The sequence below is a fragment of the Sciurus carolinensis genome, chromosome 3 (assembly GCF_902686445.1).
Source record: "Sciurus carolinensis chromosome 3, mSciCar1.2, whole genome shotgun sequence".
Taxonomy (NCBI): Eukaryota; Metazoa; Chordata; class Mammalia; order Rodentia; family Sciuridae; genus Sciurus; species Sciurus carolinensis.
In genome coordinates, this window is record NC_062215.1 from 66,720,273 (window position 1) to 66,743,748 (window position 23,476).

The 23,476-nt window shown below is 48.3% G+C and overlaps 1 protein-coding gene across 2 annotated transcripts in view; it reads left to right on the forward strand.

Annotated features, from left to right (window-relative positions):
• Rhbdl3 (rhomboid like 3) overlaps nucleotides 1-23,476 on the forward strand; it is a 45,535-nt gene that overhangs the window by 14,684 nt on the left and 7,375 nt on the right. For both annotated transcript variants that reach the window (XM_047542815.1, XM_047542813.1), the window contains 5 exons: nucleotides 1,003-1,161; nucleotides 5,167-5,391; nucleotides 9,484-9,632; nucleotides 12,986-13,098; nucleotides 18,936-19,036. In XM_047542815.1, coding sequence (XP_047398771.1) covers nucleotides 1,003-1,161; nucleotides 5,167-5,391; nucleotides 9,484-9,632; nucleotides 12,986-13,098; nucleotides 18,936-19,036 — 747 coding nt within the window. The remainder of the gene's footprint in view (nucleotides 1-1,002; nucleotides 1,162-5,166; nucleotides 5,392-9,483; nucleotides 9,633-12,985; nucleotides 13,099-18,935; nucleotides 19,037-23,476) is intronic.

Sequence of the window (23,476 nt, forward strand, 5' to 3'; positions counted from 1 at the left end):
ACCTTCAGGGAAGTCTCAGCCCAGCTAGGAGGTGAAGGTAGTTAGAGAACAGTGTGAGCCGGAGGCCCGGAGTCTGTCCAGAGAGCAGGGAGGCAGCCAGGACAGGCCATGTCCCTGGAGAGCCTTCCGGAGAAGGGGAGATCAGAGTAATTGGGAAGACAGTCTGAGCCTCCCAGGGAGATAAGGGAGGAAAGGAATCCTGGATGGAGAGACGCAGGTGTGCAGTATAGCAGAGGATAAAAGAGACTGATGTAAAATACACACACTCCCAAACAAAAAGTGCAGAGCAGATTGTCTCTGGGGAGGCTGCCAGCCTTCAGGTGGGGGTGTGTGGGTGGGTCCTGGGAGGGGCTTGCCAGGCTGTGCTCCCTGTGCCACCTTCTCTGCCCACCCATCACTGCGAAGGTCTTCACTGGAACACCTCCTCCCACCTTCCTCCCGTCCCAGCCCAGCAGTTCCGTCCCTTTGCCAAACCTATTGTCTTTTCTTTCTTTCTTTTTCTTTTTTTAAAATTTTTATTTGTTCTAATTAGTTATACATGACAGCAGAATGCACTTCAATTCATTGTACACAAGCGGAGCACAACTGTTCATTTCTCTGGTTGTACGTGATGTAGAATCATATCATTTGCACGATCATACAAGTACCTAGGGTCATGATGTCCATCTCATTCCACTTTCCCACTCCCCTGCCCCCTTCCCTCCCCTCACTTCCCTCTGCCCTATCCAAAGTTCCTCCATTCATCCCTCCCCAACTCCCATTATGGATCACCTTTTCCATTCCTGCTTCCCTCCACCATCTGGGGGAAGGGCTGAGGGGAGACCTGTTTACTTGATTTGAGTGAAGGGGGCCTTGAAAACATTGCAAATACTACCTGGGCCTCTGTTGGTGGAGGGCTGGAGACAGGAACCTGTGACTGGTTGTGGCACTCTGGGCCCCACATCGGTGCTGGGAGTGGGTGGTATCCTGCTGACCCCTCTGCTGTCTATGCTTCTCCCTCAGTTTGACCCTGGGAACACAGGCTATATCAGCACAGGCAAGTTCCGCAGCCTTCTCGAGAGCCACAGCTCCAAGCTGGACCCGCACAAAAGGGAGGTACTCCTGGCCCTTGCTGACAGCCATGCAGATGGGCAGATCTGCTACCAGGATTTTGTCAACCTGGTGAGTGCTCTGGGGCCCTCACCACTGGGAAGAGGGGTTTAGGGGTTGTGATTTAGATACATGAAAGAGATTTAGATCCCAAAAGGGATCTGTTGGCTCACAATATTTTTAAAAAGTCCAGGCTTCAGCAAACAAAAGGATACCATTAGGGACCAGGTAGGTCTCTTTGGCTTTTGGTTCTGCCTTCTGCAGTATCAGCCCATCCTCAAAGCAGCTCCTGTCCATTCCAGAACCTCCCTTCCATTGTGACAGCAAAGTAGCTGCAGCTGTTCCAGCCACACACACATACTCCCCAGACCATACCATACAGTCTCTTCTTGTGGTAGCTCATGCACAAGTCCTGGGTTTCCTCCCTTCCACTGGCCTAGACTGGGTCAGTAGGATGTCTCGATTGACTCAAACCAATCAGTGCCCATCCCTAGAGTGAGGAGTGGGTTTGCTTCCACCAAAATGAAGTCTAGGAGTTGGGTGGTTATTGCTGGCATTAGAAGAAGCTAAGGAGTAGATGCTGAGAGGGTCAGGCCAGACCTCCCTGGAAGGTAGAAGCTGAGCAACTTGGACCAGCTGGCAGATGCCAAGGGGACAGAGACGGGGAGCTCATACATCCTGCCCTATGGTCAGGCATCTTGGAGCAGAAACTTCCTCCTTACTGAGGGTAAATGCTGTGCTATCTGGGGGCTACTGTGGTGGATTGGAATGGGGTCAGTGGGGTTAAGCAGGCAGTATTTTACCCACCATTGGATGAACGGGACGTCAGGAGAAGCTGCATAAACTAGTGGGATGAATGCAGTGGGCTTACTAGTTGGTGAAATGGAAGTGATCCATCTCTCTTCATGCCACCTGTGGAGGGGGCAAGGCATCATATGGGGCCACCTGCACCATTCACACCTGTCATCACACCACTGAGCTCTCTGTGATGTGGGCACCCAGGAGTTGGTTTAACAGCCTCTTGCCCAAAGGACTGGCCGAGGCCCAGGGGCTAGCATGTTTAAGAGAGCTGCTGTAGGGAGTTGCAGAGAGGAATCTACCGCTATTCATAGAAAACCCAGAGAACAGACCTCCTGGAAGGCCTGGGATAGAACTGAGCTGGTGTAGGGGATGTGGGGATACTCAGGATTTACGGGTGGGTAGTAGAGGCATGCCCTGTGACTTGGAGCCCAGAAGGGTCACCAAAGACCAGGCCATGGGATTGTTCTTGTATGGGCTCATCCACAGCCCCAGTGCCAGCATGTGTGCTGCCACAAGACACCTGCCCAATTCCATAGGAGTACCTCCTTTTTATGGAGGCTGAGGCAAGAGAATCACCATGTTCAAGGCCAGCCTCAGCAACTTAGCAAGGCTCTGTCTCAAAATTAAAAAAAAATACACATGTATTAATAAATAAAAAGGCCTGGGGAAGTGACTCAGTGGTAAATCACCTCTGGGTTCAATCCCCAGTAACAAATAAAAAGAAAAGAAAAAAAGACACCTACCCAGTCTCAGGGCAAAGCAATGGCATGCTGAGCCAGAGAGAAGCTTCTCTTCATCCAGGAACCTTCTGTGTGAGCTCACAGCAAGTAACTTGTTACAGTTAAGGTTTCTATGTTGAAGTTCTGAGCTAGAGCAGCCAACCATAGCCTGGAGTCCTGTGAGTAGTGCTGCCCTGGAGACCAGACAGAGAAGGGACTTATCAGGGGGAGATTCTGGGGAGGACAAAGAACTTAGGTCCTGGAGGGAGGTAGACCTGGGCCTTGGTTCTCACTCCACCTTTTCCACTCACTGGGAAAGATTCTCTGGGCCTCTGTTTTCCCATTTGTAAAATAAACCCAAAGATTCAGGGTTATTGCAAGGATCAGATATGATAAAGGACTACATTTGACAGTTTTTGTTGTTTCTTAATATTCTTCCTCTACATAGACGGCTCTGCATCTTTTGTGAGCCTCTACCAGCCCCAACCTAAGCAGAATGAATTAACCTTATTCAGAGCCCTGACAGTGCATTTCCCAGGCCTTTCATAACACAGAACACATTGTATACAGCTGAGCAGACAAGGTTGTCATGTAGAGGTGTGCAGGTTGTGTACTACACAAGGATGCCTGCCCAAGGGGTGAATGGGGACTGAAATCTTGGCCTGAACTTTCCTCCCTGAGGCCTGGAGGAAGAGGTTTCTTTAATCGGCATAAAAGCTCCATATAGGCTACTATGCCCGTAAGCTTTATGAGGACTGAGACTCTGATTACCACTGTGCCCAGCACAGCTCTAGATATGTGGAGGACACGGCTGAGTGGTGAGTGTGTGCAGATCCTGCTTCTCCTGTGCTTGTCCCGAGCCTACCCCACCCACGGCCATCAGTGTGTGTGTGTGTGTATACACACGCCTGCACACAGGCTGTGCATGCCCCTGTGTGTGGGTACCCTTGGGAATGGGGGAAGGGAATGATAAGAATGGCTGCAAAATAATTGGACAAAATAATCAGTCCCTTCGGGCTTGCAGTGTGCAGGGGAGCCCCAGCTCCTGTCTGCATACACAGAGCTCCTGAGCTTTCAAGAAGCAGCAGATCCAAGCTTGGTAGGTATGGAGGGGACAAGAATGGGACTTGCTGGAGGGGTTCAGCTGTAATGGCTTGCTGCAGTGGGTGGGCTTGAAGCCAGATACTGAAGGCAAGAGACCGAGAGCTCAGGAGTGAGAAGGGGGCTCTGCAGAGGACACTCCCACTCCCTGGCCTGGTCTGACCCCAGATCCTCCCAACTGCCTTCCTCTGACAGAGACTCAGAGCCCTGTGCCTTGCTCTGGCCTGGTTCACCTGCCATCCCTGCCCAGCTCCTTCCTTCAGGACTAGCCCAGTGTCCATTGCTGCACACATGGTCCCAGGAATACATTGCTAACCCCCACACCAGTTGGGTTCTGGGGCTGGAAGGGCTATGTCTCTAGGTCTCCTCATGGAAAGGGTTTAGAATGTGTGTGGGAGCAGCAGAGGCTTCTGGAGGCTGGAAGTCAGCAAAGCCACCTCTGGTCTCTGGGAGTCAGGCTGACTGCTGGGTGAGGCAGCCAGAACTTTGTGGAGGATGTGTCTGGGCAGCAGAGGGCTGCTGAGGTAGGTCCAGGCCTCTGTCTGGCCTCCACCCCAACCCTGGGTTCCGTGGGCATTGTGGGGGGCTTGGTAGGCATGGAGGGCACGTGCCTACAGAGCTGTCTAACCTAGGGCTACTTGTCTCTCTTCACTGGTGTTTCTGAGGATGACTTATCCTTTCTTTCTCAGCAGATGTCACCTTATCTGAGAGCCCATGCTGATCACCTTGGGACAAACTGGGCTCCCTCTTGTGTATAGGAGAGTAGCAGCTATCCCTCTGAACCCTGATTACTGGTTACTTTTTTGTCCTGAGCACCACTATACCCACCCCCTTTGCCCCTGGGTATGGCCATGTGCCTGACACCTAGTAATTACTCAGTAAATTGTGATCGATGGGTGATTAAGGAGTGAATGGGGAGAAGGTAAAGTGAATACAAATTCAGGCTCTGGATTTGAACTTGGTGGGTTCCTGAAACACTCTGCTTCAGTTTTCTATCTGGTAGAATGGGAGTATTCATAGAGCTCATCTCACAGGTAGACTAGTTGTATTAAATGGGCCAAAACATGTTAAGTGCTTATAATGGCCCCCAAAACATAAAAGAGTACAGTGAGTGTTGCTCTTAATCAACTTTTTTTTTTTTTACACCAAGAATCGGACCCACTGAACCACATCCCCAGTCCTTTTTAAATTTTATTTTGTTATTTTGAGATAGGGTCTTGTTAGGTTACTTAGGGCCTTGCTAAGTTGCTGAGACTGGCTTTGAACTTGAGATCCTCCTGCCTCAGCCTCCAAGTCACTGGGATTACAGGCATGTGCTCGACTGTGATCGACTCATAAAAGAAAGCAAAATGTGGGATTAGACCTGATCTAAGGTACATGGTTACAGGGACACCAGTGGGGGACTCCCCTGAGGCCCCAGTGCTGATCCTCTCTCCCCACCTTGTTTCCTGCACAGATGAGCAACAAGCGTTCCAACAGCTTCCGCCAGGCCATTTTGCAGGGCAACCGCAGGCTAAGCAGCAAGGCCCTGCTGGAGGAGAAGGGACTGAGCCTCTCACAGCGGCTGATCCGCCACGTGGCCTACGAGACCCTACCCCGGGAGATTGACCGCAAGTGGTACTACGACAGCTACACCTGCTGCCCCCCACCCTGGTTCATGATCACAGTCACACTGCTGGAGGCAAGGACAAGGGTGGGGAAGGGAGTGCCCAGCCTCGGGAGAGCAGGGGATGGGATGAGGGGAAAGGAACCCAGAGGATTCCGAGATCATGATCACTCCAGCGAAGTGAAGGTTGAGTGTAACCCTGGACTGCAAAGATATTCCAAAGATTATTACTTCAAGCAGTTTTTGCTATAGCAAAGTCCCCATATGGCCACCCCTACCAAAACAATGGCAACAGAAACTATGCAATTAGTTGGTTGATTTGGGAAATTTAGCCAGGCAGACTCGGTCCAGTCCATTTATTTTAGTTCCTCCCCAGAAGGGCAAGGTGGACCAGTCCAGCTCCCCTGGGACTCCACTTCCCATCTGTAAAGCAGGAGTAGCCAGACCTGCCAATAGGAAAGATGCCTCTTTAGAGTGAAAGAAGGGCCATGGGTGCTTTCAGAACACAAAAGCATCACACAAATACCTCTAGGAAGGAGTGTTTGTGAACAAGTAAACGTGGGCTTAGCATATTTTTAAAGAACATTCTCCCTTTAGGGAATCAGCCATACCTATTGTTATGCAAAAAAAATTCTCCTGCTTAGGCAACAGAACTTGAAGATACTTTTGTGCAAGACCCTGTCTTAAAATAAAAAAATAAAAAGGTCTGGGGATAGAACTCAGTGGTAAAGCATCTCTGGGTTCAAACCCCAGTACCAAAAATAAAATCTAAAAGCGATAAAGTACACAGAGAGCCAGCCCATGTGAGACGGAGCAAAGTCCTCATGGCCGAGCAAGCCAGACACCACGCAGCACCCCCACCTCCAGTTCCTGAATGATAACTTGACTTCCCTTGGGCATTGCATGATCTTTCATGGTTTCCCTTCCAAAGCCACGGGCCTCATTATCGCTTCTGAATATGTTCTTGCAAAGTTCCTGCCTCATCGGACGGCAGGATGGTTCAGCTTTGTGGCATCTTTCCTTTTCATCTCGTTGGTAAATCCATCTGCTCTGTGGGCCAGAGCTCCTCTGTTTGTTGTTATGGCTTCATCCAAGTACATATTGAAGTCGCAGTTTTTTTCTGAGATATTCTTGGACTCATTCTTCAAGCGCTGACTGTATTGGTCTATTTATTAAGTTCTATTTGTGGACCAATAATAATGAGATGCTTTGGAAGCTGTATTTGCTGCCAGGCCACCCGCATGGTGTGAGGTGGACAGAACAGTTTCTCAGAGAGCCCAGAGGAGCACAGCTGTCAGGGCCTCAACCATGCCCAGGCTTAGCCCAGCAGGTCTTAACCTGGCACTAATTATAGCTTCCTCCTCTGAGTGTGTGCCGAGCCCGGGGCTGACTCTCTGTGTACTTTATCACTTTTAATTTTTATTTTTGGTACTGTGGATTGAACCCGGAGGTGCTTTACCATTGAGTTATATCCCCAGACCTTTTTATTTTTTTATTTTAAGACAGGGTCTTGCTGAGTTGCACGGGGTTTCACTAAATTGCCGAGGCTGACCTCAAACTTGATAATCGTCCTGCCTCAGCTTCCTGAGTTGTTGGGATTACTGACGTGTGCCCCCATGCCTGGCAGTGCTTTTAAATTTCATGACCACTCTGGAAGTCTAGGTACCCATTTCCAGATAAGGAAACTGAGGACCAGAGAATTCAAATGGTTTACCCAAGTTGGTCTAGAGGGGTCAGATATGTCTAGATGGGTTCAGATTTCCAGAAACCTCAGCTATGTAAACTTGAAGCACCAATTTAGAAGAAACTGAAAAATGTTCAAATACCTGAAATAAACTATCTCAGAGCCCTTGTGGGAAAGCCCAGGGCTTTTGTTTTACATAAAGTTCTAGTAACCTGATTCTCTAATTCCATAACAGGTAGAAAATAGAACACAGTGGGGGAGTGCTACTACGCGGGGGCCCAGAGCTAGCAATCAGTAAGAAGTCAACAGCTGGCGATCCGCAATGAGAGGAGAAAATTTAAAAGGACACCTGAGGGCAGTGGCGCACACCTGTTATCCCAGCTGCTCTGGAGGCTGAGACAGGAGGATCATGAGTTCAAAGCCAGCCTCAGCAACTTAGCGAGGCCCTGTCTCAAAATAAATAGGGCTAGGGATGTGACTCAGTGGTTAGGTGCTCCTGGGTGCAACCCCTAGTACCAAATAAATAAATAAATGAATAAAAACAAAACAAAACAAAAAAGCAAACCCAAGTCTAAAAGAATCTGGGGCCATTTAGTACAGGAGTGAAAAACCCATGTCCCTTGATGGCCAGGGAAGAGGTCACTGTCTCAGCCCAGATCAGGACCTGAAATATCCTTAAATGGTATTCATATGCCCTGAGTAAGAACGCAGGGATCCAAGTGCTGCATTTTAGAAGGAGGTCCAGAAAAAAAAAAAAAAGTCAAAATAAATACACTTTTAGTGCTAAATAAGTACACTTTGGTCGTGTGCAGAATGACCTCACAGAGTGTCAGGGAGGATGTGGAGAAACTGGCACTCCTGTGCACCACTGGTAGCAGTGTAAAATAGTGCAGCCGCTGTGGAGAGCACTCTGGCATTTCTTTCTTTTTTTTAATTGGTTCTTTTTAGTTATACATGACAGTAGAATGTATTTTGACATATTACACATACATGGAGTATCACTTCGCATTCTTGGGGCTGAACACTGATTCATTCTACTGTCTTTCCCATTCCCACCCTGCTCCCTTCTCTCCCATTGTCCCCTGTCCACCTACACCGCAACCCCCCCCCCCCCCCCGCCACCCCTGCCTATTGTGAGTCAGCATCTGCTTATCAGAGAGAACATTCGGCCTTTGTTTTTTTGGATTAGTTTATTTCACTTAGCATGATAGCCTCCAGTTCCATCCACTTACCAGCAAATGCCGTAATTTCATTCTTCTTTATGGTTGAGTAGTATTCCATTGTGCATATGTACCACATTTTCTTTATCCATTCACCTGTTGAAGGGCACCTAGGTTGGTTCCATAGCTTAGCTATTGTGAATTGAGCTGCTACGAACATTCATGTGGCTGCATCACTATAATATGCTGATTTTAAATCCTTTGTGTATATGCGGAGGAGTGGGATAACTGGGTCAAATTGTGGCTCCATTTCAAGTTTTCTGAGAATCTCCATAGTGCTTTCCAGAGTGATTGCACCAATTTGCAATTCCACCAGCAACATATGAGTGTACCTTTGACCCCACATCCTTGTCTGGCATTTCTTTGAAAAATTAAACACAATGCAGCAGTTCCACTTCTGAGTGTATAACAAATAAAAGCAGAGAAAGCAGAGACAAGAAGAGATATTTGTATACCTGTGTCCATAGTGAGAATATGCACAACAGGCAGAGACCAAAAGGCAAGACTTCCCAAGTGTCCATTGGCAGATGAATGGATGAACAAAATGTGGTAGATCCATACAGTGGAGTACTCGTTAGCCTTTAAGAGGAAGGACATTCTGACACATGCCACAACATGGGTGAACCTTGAAAACATTATGCTTAGTCAAATAAGCCAGTCGCAGAAGAAGTACCGTGTGATTCCATATATATGAGGCAGCTAGAGGAGTCACATTCGTGGAGACAGAAGTGGAATGGTGGTTTTCCAAGTCTGGAGTGAGGGGAACGGGAGTTGGTGTTTAATGAGTGTAGAGTTTCAGGTTTGCAAGATGAAAGGAGTTCTGTGGACAGGTGGCGGTGATGGTAGCACAGTGTGAAATTTTTTTTGTTTTGTTTTTTTGTGAAAGTTCTTAACACTACCAAACTGTGCACTGAAAAACTGGTTAAGATGGTAGATTGTATGTGGATTTCACCACAGTGCTAAATGGGGTGGGTGAGTGATTTATTACTGGAATTAAAGCTAAAATCCTCCCCAAACCTGCCTGTGTAGGAATTGTGGACAAAAGACACCACGTGACCTTGTGGGGCCCATTTAACACAAAAAGATCAAACGGAAGTAGGGTGAGGCCTGGTTGGATACTGAGCAGGGTGCTGACTGTGAGGTGTCTTTCCTTCTCTGAGGAAGGAACCCCCTGGAGTGATCCCAGTGTTCATCAGCACACGGGTGGGGCCCGGGCAGTCCTGTTCCTAGTGACAGGCCCTTTCTATTCTGTGCCTCATCCAGGTCGCCTTCTTCCTCTACAACGGGGTGATGCTGGATCAGTTTGTGCTGCAGGTGACCCATCCTCGTTACCTGAAGAACTCCCTGGTTTACCACCCCCGGCTCCGAGCACAGGCTTGGCGCTACCTGACATACATCTTCATGCATGCAGGGTGAGCACCTGTCTTCCGTGTACTGTCAAGAGTGCCTACAGGGAAATTATGGCCCAGAATACCTGGGTTAGAAGTTGTACACACACACACACACACTCAAAATTTGGCGGTACTGGGGATCAAACCCAGGGCTTTGTACAGGCCAGGCAAGTGCTCTACCACTGAGCTACATCCCCTGAGGCCCTGAAATTGATTTTTTAGTTTATTTTAATCCACTTAGATATAGGATTTGAGATGGTTGCTTGAAGCTTACCTAATACCAAAATGTAGAGGTCAGTTATTGAGAGTGCATGGGAAAGGGAAAATAGGGTGAAACACCAAAAAGCCAGCCGCACAGACTCACAGCACACGATTCTATGTATTTGCTAGAGATAGGTTTGTTCTGGGCTCCTGGTAGTCAAAGCAAAGAGGGACATGGGATCAGCTGCCGGATTCATTGTTCATGAACTGTGTGTGTAAGTGACCCCGTCAGTGAAATAAAGGACTGATTCATTGGACTCACCTTCTTCCCAAAGTGGTCTTCATGTGTGGTGAGGGCATTCTGAGGACCTCTGGAAATTCAGAGTTTCTGTTTGCAGAGTCCTGTGGCCTCTTTTAGGTCTACAGTGCAGTCACTTCCCACAGGCACTTCCTACCATGAGATAAGGACTTGGGACCAGTTCAGGTGACCACCCAGGCCCAAATCCCAGAAGAGCAGCAGTCTTGGCTGGAGAATGTTCCTGGGATAGAAACCCTATGTTGGGATAACAGAGACCCCAGGCACCAGTCTCAGTGGGGTCTCCTACAGTCCCTCCCAAGTAGTGAAGGAGCTCACTCCTATCTGGGAAAAGGTGCTGCGGATGTCTGACTTGGGCTGGAAATGAGAAGATCCCCCCAACCCCTAGGGCTCCTGCTGAGCCTCCATAGCAGGAACAGGAGCCCACCCCTAGCTGCTGCCCTGCCCGAGAGGGTGTTCTAGGGCGAGGAGACACCTGTGGTTGCTGATGAGTGTCTCTATTCTCAGCCCCAGGAGGACCATTGAAGCAGGCTCTTGACCTGCCAGTCCTGTCCTGCCCAGGCTGAGGAGCAGAGTAAGAGGGGGTATTATGCTTCAGTCTCTTCATAAGTCAAGATCCAGAGACCAGAAACTGGGGGTTTTCCTGCCCAGGCTCCCCAAGCCTGTGGCTGCATGTGGGGTGGGACCTAGTACCAGCTTAATTTAAGGACTGCCCTCTGACCTTCCCTGGTCCCACAGAAAGAGGAAGAAGAAAAGCCAATGCCTCCAAAACCTCCTTGCCCCTTGCTCTGCCTTCTGGAGCTAAGAGCAACGTCCCCAGCTGAGGCCCCAGGGTAGCCTTGGGCCTTTTGCAACAGTTGCTTCTTAGGGGCCCTTGCCTGCCAGGAAGAGCCTGGGGAATTCTCCAGGTCTGTGGGCTCTTGGCGGGTGCAGTAGACAAGAGAATGGGACAGTTGGCCAGTACCCATGGAGGTCCCAGCAAGGTGACCCATAATTCAGAGATACTGTGGGCCTGGGAATCCAGAAGTCACACCTGTGGAGAAGAAGGAGTAGGAGCCCTGGGTTTTCCTCACCTGGACTCTTCTAGTCTCAAGTTATTGGGCTGTGCAATGAGGGCCTGGGCCCAGAAAACTTCTAAGCTCACGGACGGTGATCCTGTCACCAGCCTCTTTCCAGTGAGTTTTCCTGATACTTCTCATCTCCATAGACTCCTTTTGCTAGCACAGTCTATAGAGGATAGAAGATTCCAGCATGCTGGGAGTTTAAGACATGCCCAGCTTGACTGAGCTACCTCACAGGTGCCCTCTTGAGTAAGCAGGTGCCATGTGTCCTCCATGTAGCCCAGGCAAGGCCTTGTAGACCAGGAGCAGGCCTGTGACCATGGCCAGGGCCCAGGCTTCTTCTTATATACTCTTACACCATAACTGAAGCCATCCCTAGGGAGCTGTCTATGTGCTGTAGGCTCAGTTTAGATGAGATAATGGTTGTTAAAATGCTTTGTAAACTTGAAAGCCGCACATTGATTTAATAATAGTAATGTTACGATCCTTTCTGGTAATACATGGACTTGGCTAGACACCCTGTGCTTTTAGTGACAAGATCTGGCCCCAGATGACTAGGAGTGTGCAAAGAAAGGCATTCACAGGGTAAGAAAGCCTGTGGTCCCTCTCTCAACCCTGGAGAGTTTTAGAGTGGAAGGTCCCTTTTCACACTACAAAGAGGCCTCTTCTAGACACATTTTTTTTCTTGGGGGTTTGTTTATTTATTTTTGGCTATACTGGGAATTGAACCCAGGAGTGCTGTACCACTAAGCTTCATCCCCAGCACTATTTATTTAGGTACCAGAATTGAACTTGGTTCACATAACCACTGAACCACATTCTGAGCCCTTTTTTAATTTTTTATTTTGAGACAGGGTCTCACTAAGTTGCTCAGGGCCTTGCTAACATTGCTGAGACTGGCTTTGAACTCGCGAGTCTGCCTTAGCCTTCCAAGTTACTGGGATTACAGGCATATGCCACCATATCTGGCTCATTTTTTTTTTTATTTTCGAGACAGGGTCTTGCCATGTTGCCAAGGTTGATTTTGAACTTGAGATCCTCCTGCCTCAGCCTCCCAAATAGCTGGGATTATAGGTTTGTGACATCAAGCCCAGCACCCCCCATGAGATTGTAAGGGAAAACTTTAAATTACTAAATTACAAGAGATTTCTTTAATACTTGCACTTATTTTGAGAATATCTTTCTCTTTCGATATCAGTACTTCTCATAAATACAATAGAGAAGGACTGAGGATGTAGCTCAGTGGCAGAGCACTTGACTAGCATGTGGGAAGCCCTGGGTTCAATCCCCAGCACCACACACACACAAACACAGTAGAGAGCCAGTGAGCCCCAGGGCCTGGTGAAGAAGGGGAGCAGCCAACCACTAAATGCCTCCCTAACTTTTTTGTGTGGATATGTGTGGTGCTGGGGATTGAACCCAGGGCATTGCACACGTGAGGCAAGCACTCTACCAACTGAGCTATATCCCCAACCTGTAGCTGCCTCACTTTAAGGTAATCGCTGCTCCTCTCTGAGCTGTGGCTTCTCATACATGAACCCATGGAGCTGCTACATCTTGACTGTGGTTAGTCCCACTCATGGTGGCAGGTACAGATACCGCCAGGCACCACCTTATACATGTGCTTCTGTCCCAGCTGGAAGGACCACTCTTTCCAAAATGGCCTGTCTGCATTATTGGTCCTCCTCCCAGACCATGAGCTCCTGGAAGGCAGAGACAGTCTTATTCACTCCTGGATCCCCATCACCTTGACACACAGTGTTGAATGAATGAATGAAGGAATGTGTCTCTCACAGGGTAGAACATCTGGGACTCAACGTGGTGCTGCAGCTGCTGGTGGGGGTGCCCCTGGAGATGGTGCACGGAGCCACCCGCATTGGGCTTATCTATGTGGCTGGTGTCGTGGCAGGTAGGCATGTAGACCCCATGTCCAAGGGTTAAGCCTCCCCAGGTGGGCTGAGGGAGGGTGGGCTATGGTCTGTTGGGTGGGATAAGCCCCAGGCTTCCAGGACACACAGGATCCTCATCACCAAAGCTCCTGTCTACAGAGGATGGTCCTTCAGGCAGACCCTTCTACTTCCCAGGAGGTGGAAGGGGACAGACACCCAGAGAAGGAGATGTGTAATGGCAAAGGGGAGAGTACAGGATTTGGAACTGGCAGACTGACTTAGAGTTTCTACAGTGCCACATTGGAGCATGTTGTAGTGTGAGCTTGGGGAAATTCCTTAACCTCTCTTGTTCTATTAAGCTTGAAGAGGGAACTAGTGAGATCTGCCTGTAGGGTTCTTGGGAGGCTGGAATGAGGAAACACATGGAGTAAGGGTGCTGCATGAACTGCAGGGGTGCAGCAAGGTCACTGTACAGGGCATCAGAGGTGCAGGTAGAGGTGGCACCTGCCTGGCCAAGGCAGTACCTGAACCTCTTCCTGTACCAGCCACGGATCCCTTGACTGACCCACTGTAGACAGGAGAGTCTGGCCCAGGAGTCAGTGACTCTCACTCCATCTGGAGGAGTCAGGCCTCTGCCTGACACGTGTGTGGCTGTGGCAGGTGATCAACACCTTCCGCCTTCTTCCTGCTCCAGCTGTGAAAGGCAAAATGGGGCAAGAGAGTGGGGAGACCAGAGCTGATTTCTTCATGGAAAGCCTCACCCATCCTGCTTCTGAACACAGGGATCTCCCTTGTGAAGTTTCCAACTTTATTGCTGACTTTTTTTTTTTTTTTTTTTTAATAAACCAAGTTTGCCGCCTCAGCTCTTCAGCTTGACAGCTGTGCCCAAGGAAGCTTTGCGTGTATGTTTAAGTAAGATCTTAATCCTTTCTGAGTGGCATTAAAGTTGTCATCAGGAGAGCAGGGCAGCTTCAGCCTTGAAAACCACAGGCAGGCAGGGACCCTTGGTAGTGAATCTTGGAAGTGACTGAAGTGGTCTTAGAAATCAAAAAGGGAAGGGTCCTACCCGCCCCCCCACAGGGTTGGTCTGCTAGTTCATGGACCACAACCTAGGAGATTCTCCCTGAACTACCTCCATCTCTCCTCTGTGTGGCCAGCAACTTTGACCTTGGACAGCGCCCTATAACCCTTCCCATTACTCAGCAGCTACCAAATCCCTCACAAGGTCTAATGAGGTCTGGGTGCCATGGCACAATTCAAGAACAGCTTTGACAACTTAGCAAGACCCTGTCTCAAAATAAAAAATAGAAAGGGCTGGGGATGTGGCTCAGTGGTGGGGAGTCCCTGGGTTTGATACCTGGTACCAGAAAAAAAAAAAAAAAGCCAACGAGCTCCTCTATGTTCCAGACTTGTTTAACCACCCACACACACACCCCATTCCTGACATCTGGGGATTTATAACCACTTTTTCCAAACTCAGAGTCCCAGATGTTAAATGGAGAGGAACAGGGAAGACACTCGTAACACTTGCAGTTCACAGTCAATTAGATGGGAGTGCCAATAACCTGGAAGACAGAAATAAGATTCAAAATGACTCAGACCTCACCCGAAACAGATGACACACTGTAGGAGACAGTGCAGAAATCACTTCCCAGTGATGTCAGTGCAGAGTGGGAAGCTACGCAGACCGAAGCAGGGCTCATCAAGTAAATGTGAGGGTGTGGGGCTGTAGCAACCAGCCAAGGGCACGCCGTGTTCTGTCTGAATCATTAATCCAGACCAGAGGGCACTCTGGTCACCACATCTCTTGTCATTGATCTTTAGGATCGAGTTGATTGATCTGCCTGTGCTGGTCCCCCTCCTTCCCTTTCATATCTCTCCTCCAAGAGGAAACCTGTTTGCAGATAGCTGGACTTCACCTGGAAAACCAGTAGTTATCAGTGCCTACCATGTGCAACTGTAATTAATCCTCACAGCCACCACACATGGCAGGTACCGTGACTCTCCACCTGGTGCAGACCCAGGCTTAGACTCTAGAGGGTACAGCACATGGTTAAAGTGTTTAATGTGTGGGAAGCCCATAGAGGCTGGGGACACATAGCTCAGTGGTAGAATGCTTGCCTAGCATGCATGAGGCCCTGGGTTTGATTCCTCAGTACTGGGGGAAGAAAAAAATGGAGGCATAGATAAGTGACTTGCCCAAGATGACACAGTCTGTAAGTGATAGCTGGGCTTAAATCCAGCAGTGTGATTCCAAAGGGTGTCCTTTAAATACTACCACAGTATGAAAAGAACCAGAAGGTAGGCCTTTTCCTTTGTGCAGGTGATTTATTATCAGAAATCAAGGGAGCCTTAATAGGAATCTGGCCCTCCTCTCTAATTCCTGCCCGATGAATATTCTAAATGCAAGGCCCTTGTTTTGTGACATGGTGGCTAACTTCTGGTGCATATAGATGGTGTTCCAGGCATGTAATAAAGGCCTCCTGTATGTCATAACCTGTATTCACAACAGTCCTGTGCTGTCACTTGACTCTACTAGCAGTTCAGTGAGGCTAAAGGACTTGTTGTATTTGCCCAACTTAGAAGTAGTAGAACTGGGGTGGAGCCCTGTGCTTCCAACCAACATCTGAGGCCAATATGTCACTTGCTTATGGCTAGCAATCATGGAGCTGATAGTCTGAGTACTTTGAAAACCAATACCTTCAATACATCACCAACTTTTTATTACAGATTATATGGATTTTAAGTCATATGTGCATCCCCAGAGCCTGGCACCTGTTAGGCAATAAATATTTGTAATGAAATGTAATGAAGTAAATGAAAGAATACACGAATAAAGTTACATTGTTTAGGGGCTGGGGTTTTAACTCAGTGGTGGAGTGCTTGCCTAGCCTGTGTGAGGTACCACGTTGAAATAAATAAAATAAAGGAATGTCCATTGAGAATTTTAAAAATACTTTTTAAAAGTTATATTGCTTAAAGGCAGATGTTCTGCCAATTGTTGCTTGGATTATTTTAATAGCCAAGGGAGATGTTGGAGAACACCTGCCTTAAAACTTTTCAGCCACAATTACTGCACCTGTGCCTTATGGTGAGATCACCATGGACCCAGAATGTTTTTTGGAAAACATGTAGCCCTGACTAAAACCTGTCTGTTAGTCTACTGCAGTGCTGGGGGGCAGGGTGTCACTCTCGTTTGCAATTCTTTCCCAGTCCTCTGTCCCTCCAACCTCCATGGAATTTGTACTGGCCTTATCAAACTGTCTTCCTTGAGGTTCATAATGCTTATGAAGGAACCTTGCCTGGCTCTCACATCCTGCCCCTGGGTGACTTTTATTACTTTTATGCACACATCCTGTGTTTGTTTGGTAGTCTGTCTAGTCCCTGCCTGATCTCCTGGAACCTTAGGAAGATCTGAGCAGGACCTTAGGAAGGTCTGGGTAGGTGGGGCTAGGTAGTTACTTTCAAGGTTCTAGAACCACAATCTGAGCCTTGGCTCTGGATCTTGGGCCAAGGCCTGGGGTCACTGAGTTTCTGATCTGGAAGGAATGCTCCAGGGTCCTCCAGTGGGTGGCAAGCTTTGCTCCCCAGACCCCGCCCCATTCAGCCTGAGCAGCTCCCTGTGTTAGGCACCTCTGGAAAGGTTTCCTTTGAAAAGAGAATTTCACAATTCACAGTTTGGAAAGCATTAGACCTCTTCATTCTATAAATGTAAAAGACTAAAGCCAAAGAATTCAGGGTCATATAGCTAGCCAGCTGCGCCACTGTTCCATACTCCTGTCACAATCCCAAACTGACCCCTGGCTCTGGGGTCTGCACTCTGAACCATGGGTTGGGTGAGGGAAAGGTCAGTGTTGTGCAGGCTTGACCCTGGCAAGTGCCCTCCCCTGCCTGGAGCTGCCCTGACGCCTGCCTCTGGGTCCCCTGGTGGACCAGGCTGGGCAGGAGGAGAGAGCAGGTTTGCAAGGACCTGCAGGAGGAAAGAAGCCAGCCCAGGGAGGCTGGAGCTTCCTCTGTCCAAATGGTAATTAATGAGGAGCGGCTTGGGCAGCCAGCCCTGCGCAGCCCTGCAATGCAGCCTTCTCAGACGGTGCTCCAGGAGAGCGTGGGAATCCTTTGTCATGCAGATCCTGCCGCCTGTTTGTTTGCCACCCTGGGACGTTTTTTTTTCTTTCTGTTATATATGGCTGACCCCCGTGGCTAGGCCATTAAAAAAAAGAAGATGACGAAGAAGAAGAAGAAAAAGAAAAGAAAGTTATCTGACAATAGATCAATACCTAATTAAAGCCAGAGGGAAGGCATGAAAGGCAGGAAGAAAGATTTATAGTTGCCCTGGGAGGGGAGAAGGACTTGGGAGTCCTCAGTTCATGACAGTTTTGTTTTGTTTTGTTTTCTCCCTGAGAGATTATGTCTCCCTTGAGACCAAGAAATTGGTAGTGGGGATCCCTTCCTTGAAGGATCTCAGCGAATGCAGGAGACCTGAGAAGGCGTGGGAAGAGGCAAGTGACCTGACCATGTCAAGGGCAGGCAGCGCTGTGTCCTGATCTAGACAGTCAGGTGCCCTTGTTCCTGGGCTGGCCCCAGCCTTCTGCTAAGGTGTGGATCCTCCACCCCTATGGAACCTGCAGAATTCTGCTTTCTGCCAGTCCCCCCTCTCTCCGGTGGCTAATTGGCTCTTGAGCCTGCGGGCATTTTCCAGTGGTGATATCTGCACACTCACCCAGGCCAGCCACAGCTCATCCTCTACGCGTGGGCTCTACCTCCTAGTTATTTTTAGTCTCTTGTGTCCTTCCCTGGAAGCCAAAGCATTGATCACACTTAAATGAGACCAGAACAATAAATTTCCTATCTCCTCTCTGCCCAGCTTCCCTCCTCTGGGACAAAAGTTTGTCATCCTCTAGACCAAGAGCTGTAGACCTCCCTTTCCCCCAGAGAGTGTGACATCATCTCTTTCTCTTCCTGGGGACTTCTCAAGGACACTTTTCCTTCAGAGAAACCCTACTTGGGAGATCCTGTAGGCCTTTTGTGATTTAGCTCAGCTGGAGGGAGGTGGATAGTGATGTCGTACAGGTTTCTAGATACAGCTCATCGGAAGGAGCAGTGGTAGAAGGCAGAGACTTCTGTACCAGGTTGTAGGGTGGTTGCCAAGCGCACTGACTTTGGTCAAGACCACAGGTTTTAGGGTAGGACTGTAGGTCAATGGTAGAGTGCTTGACTAGTGGGCACGAAGCCCTGGGTTTGAGCCCCAACACTGCAAGAAGAAGGAAAGAAAGAAAGAGGAATACAGGTTTTGGGTTTTGTGTCAGGCAGACCTGGACTCAAATCCTGGTTCCAGCACTTCCCACCAGGGGTCTCTGAGCTCAGAACCTTTCCTCATCTCTATAGCACCTGCATCAAAGGGTGGTGGTCTTCAGGGTGGAAGGGGGGAATGTGCGTAAATTGCCTGCCTAGCGTCTGACCCAGTGTCCCCTATGTGACAGCTGTTGCCAGCTGCTACTACTGGTTTCATTGTTGTTCCAGACCCCAGTGCCACCTCAATGTGAAGCAAAGTCTCAGATAAGAGGTAGATGATGTGGGTCATAGCCCAAGTTCCCTCTTGGGCAGTTCACTTCCCTGTTTTGAATCTTGATTTTCTGTCTGTAAAATGGATAGGTTGAATCAAATGGTCTTTTCAGCCATAATCCAATCCTCTGGGAAATCCATAGGAAGCTCCAAGGGGACCTGGCATCAAAGGAAGAAGCGATGGAGCCTCTTGCTATGGAGCCTTCCTGCCCCAGCAACAGACTCCGGGGGCCAGGGCTGGAGTGGGCAACTCAGTCTAGCATTCTTAAGAATTCTTTCTCTTTTTCTGAACCAGGGTCCTTGGCTGTGTCTGTGGCTGACATGACTGCACCGGTAGTGGGATCTTCTGGAGGGGTGTATGCTCTCGTCTCTGCCCATCTGGCAAACATCGTCATGGTGAGCCACTTCCATTCCCACAGTTCTTCCTTGTCACTCCTCTGCTGCCACTGGACCTGGGCATTAATCCACCGGAGCTGGCCCAGCCCAGAACTGTCACGTGCCACCTGGATGGGAGCAGGGGTCACACTCTTTTCCCCTCTACAGGCCCATTTCAACTGAGTCCCTCTCATATCCATTCATATTTTCTCCAGGTGTGGCTTGGCCTAAGAATGTGCCCAACTCTGTCTCACTTCTTTGGAAATGTGTTAAAATTTGGCCACTGCTGTGTATAATCTTTGGAATTCCTTATTTGTCAAAAGTTTGTTAAAAAGTTGAAGGGCAACTGGGCATGGTGGCCCATACCTGTAATCCCGGCAGCTCAGAGTCTGAGGCAGGAGGATCACGAGTTCAAAGCCAGCCTTAGCAAAAATGAGGCACTAAGCAACTCAGTGAGATCCTGTCTCTAAATAAAATACAAAATAGGGCTGGAAATGGGGCTCAGTGGTTGAGTGCCCCTGAATTCAATATCTGGTCTCCAAAAAAAAAAAAAAAAAAAAAAAAAAAAAAAGTTAAAGGGCCTTAGAGATTATCTCCCCAAACTTATCAAGTAGGAAAAGAAGTTCTGACAGGTTAAGTGATTTGTCCAAAATCACAGTCAAATTGGTTGCAAAAGCAAGACTTGAAGCCACATCTGACAGCCAATCGAGTGTGGTTCCCCTGTGGCCCCACCTCATGTGGCAGAAACACCCTTCCATTTCCCCCTCTCCTTTGCCTCTTCCTGAGGGGTAGTGCAGTGTAATGGTTAAGAGCAGGGGCTCTGGAGCCAGACAACCTGGATGTGCTCCCAGCTACCCGCTTCCTAGAGGGTGTCCTTTGGCAACTTATTTAACCTCTTTGTGCCTTGATCTCTGCAGCCATGAAATGGAATGATATGTGATAAATGAGATAAAGTAAGAATAATCACTAGAAATAGATGTTAACCTAGTTCTCTACTCCTTGTGGAAGAGGCCAGGATGGGCTCAGACTAGATTCAAGAAATTAGGAGAAGCAGGCTGGGAGGTTGTCAAAGCCCTTGTGTGGAGGTGGAAGGAAGACCCCCTGGCGGTGCTTGGCTGCCCTGCCCCATCCCCTGCTGCCCAGGAGCCTGCAGGCCTTATGCATCTGTTCCCCTTATACCTGGCATTGGGCTGGCTCATGCTAGATAGCACCTGATACATTTTGGTGAAGGGAGGAACAGTGTCCAGGAAAAGCTTAGCCTCCCTCTGCGGCCCTCGGGCTCCCACCCGCTTCCTTCGTCGCTGTCTCCACGTGTGGCAGTCCTGTGACCACTTGCTGGTCCCATTCTTACCTTCCCCACTCGCAACACCACCCCTTTTCTTTTTCACCACTGTCTCCTTTTTAAGTGGAGAGGGTAGAGGGAGGCGGAGAGAGGGAGGGAGGTGGACACCGAGGGCCTGCACTTGCTCCTGGCCTGATTCTGGCAACTTCCCCTGAGTGCTGTGAGTGCTTAGGGAGAGGCTGTGGGTGTGGGAAGGCGTGCCTGGATGTGAGGGTCACGTGTGTGTTGGTGCACGTGTGTTCACACACACAGCTCAGGCTGCGGAAAGCCCGAGAGCACAGGGCTGCCTCACATGGCCCTGTTAAATGGGTCATTCTGTATCAGTGCCACATCTTTCCCCAGACACAGCTTTTCCTCTGAATTCTGCCTCCTCCACTACCCCGCCCCCTGCCCCAATTCCTCTCCGTAGGGGAAGACTGACCTCCTCCCTCCCATTCCCCCCAAGATGTGGCTGTAGATGCACGTGGGGGCTGAACAGGCAGGACTGGAGAACATGGGAAAGAAGAAGGAAATATGAGTTGGAAAAGATGCTCAGCCCCCACCCCCACCCACACCCCTCATGGGAAACAGCCCAGGTGCCTCAGCAGCTCCCATGGTGAGGGCTGCCCGTCCAAGGACCACAGGGCAGGGCCTAGCGGTCTAGGGAGGTGCAAAGGCAGTTTTATTCCAGTTTATGCTTCTCTCTCGCGAGTAGCCCGAGGTCTGTGAGCAGTCCCGTCTGAGGACCCAGTGCCTTCCCAGGAGTAAGCAGCGCTCCCAGCCACCCAGGAGCTTTGCAGTCCCCAGAGCCTGGCATGTGAGGAACCTTCTCTAGAAAGTCATATGATGCTTGTCCAGGGTGGAAAAAACTCATTTTCTCACTAGAAAGGTCACTTTCCCTTGGTCAAGGGACCATCTTTGCCCAAATTAGCTCAATACTGAGCTATTCAGAGGTGCATTGGGTCAACCCATTTGAAATTGCCATTTCTGTGGCCTGGGAGCTTTTGAACATTGGCAATTTCATATGGTTCAACTTACTAAATATACTCTTGTTTTTAATTCTGAAATGAAAATTTGGAATATGTGTGTCTGTGCACAGTAAAGTAACTCATCACCATAGAAGACAGAAAGAATGGATCTGACAGAAAATCTGGATTTGGAGCTAGGAATGTAGCTTGGTGATAGAGTGCTTGTCTAGCATACGCATAGCCCTGGGCTTGATACCTAATGCTACAAAAAAAGAAAAGAGCTGGGTTCAGTGGTATACACCTGTAATCCCGCCTACTCAGGAGGCTGAGGGAGGAGGATCACAAGTTTGAGGGTAGCCTCAGCAATTTAGAGAGACCCTATCTCAGAAATAAAAAGAGCTGGAGATGTAGCTCCATGGCAGAGCACTTGTCTAGCATGCACAAGGCCCTGGGTTCAATCCCCAGATCCCCAGTGCTGCCAGGAAAAGAAGAAGAAGAAGAAGAAAAATCTGGATTTGAGTTGTTTATCATCTTAATGGCTGTGAGTCTGTTACCCTCAACCTCTGAAGGCCTGGTCCTCTCATCTGAAATCCCATCTTCACAAGGTGGTTGTTGAGTAAAACATGAAAAAATGGACTTTGGGGGCTGGGGATGTGGCTCAGTGGTAACATACTTGCTTAGCATGTGTGAGACCCTGGGTTCAATCCACAGTGCTGCAAAAAAAAAAAAAAAAAAAGAATTCAAATTCTTTCTGTGGCAAATCACCATACAGCTATGAGATCCTGTGTGTACGTGTGTGTGTGTTTTGTTTTTGTTTTTGTGGTGCTGGGGTTTGAACCCAGGACCTGTAAGCACTAACCCTAACCCAACTGAGCTATATCCCCAGTGCAGTGTGTTTGTTTATATATTTATATATATAATTTCTCTCTATTAATTCTGCTAGATATTTATATAGAGGACAATCAGGAAATTATTCTTTTTGCTTTAGATACATCTTAGAAAAGTGTCTGCCACTTCTGTTTTCAGGATTGTTTAAATGAGAGCTTTTGCCTTAAATGAAATTGTCTTGTTTTTCCTAAAAACACAGTGAGTTTCAAAAACCTTACAGTTTACATCAAAGAATTAAATTCAGAAAATATTTCAACAAAAGATCATGGTTGCAAAAAACACTCTCAATTAAGACTTCTAAACATTAGAAATATAAAGATCTGCCTAACTGAATAATTTATTAATTGCCTCCTGCTGAGGCCCATAGGCCAGAGATACATTTTTAAATATACAAGATATTTACTTGCACTTTGCTCTGTATGTTAGATGCTTTCCTAATTCAGTTGAGATCTGAATTTCTGCACATTGGACTGTGTTGTCAAAGCACAAGGCAAGATATTTATTTGTCTGGAAGACAGAAGATTTCGGTTCTAAGGTTTATGTTTAAAAGTAAAAATCCTTTTGTAGAACTGATAATCACTCCCTGCTTTATCTGTATCATGCTTACATGTTTCCTGTGTTGGTATTACTTTTTCTTTTTTTTAGTTGTAGATGGTCACAATACCTTTATTTATTTATTTATTTATTTATTTATTTTTATGCTGTGCTGAGGATCAAACCCAGTGCCTCTCACATGCCAGGCAAGCGATCTACCACAGAGCCACAACCCCAGCCCCATGGAATTTTTTTAAGTCATGTGATAAGAAACTTTCTACCAAGGATGCATAAAGCTATGTTAGAATGGAAGCTCCCTGTCTGGGTTTCATCCTCTGTGCTCTTTGATTTTAAAAAACAAAACAACAGCAACAAAAACTATTGTGTTAAATTTGTGGTGCTAGGGATAAAACCCAGGGCCTCGCACATCTGTAGGCAAGGCTGGACCCCTGAGCTGCGCATGCAGCCCCTGCCTCTGAGCTCTTCACTGGCTGGGTGAGTGGAATGTCAAGACGACTGGATGACTGACTTGTTTGCTATGGCTGGGTTCCTATCTCACCCTGTGAGGTGCTGGGAAGGATGAAATTAAAGGGCTTGCAAAGGGTTTGTGTTCCCCAGGGGCCACAGGCTTTTCCACATTTATAGCAGCAGCAGTGCGGGCTGTGTGTGAGATCTTTTCCTTCTCTCCTGGTGTTTCACTGCACTCATTTTATTGGAGGGAATAATGGGCCGGGAAAATAAGGCAGCTGG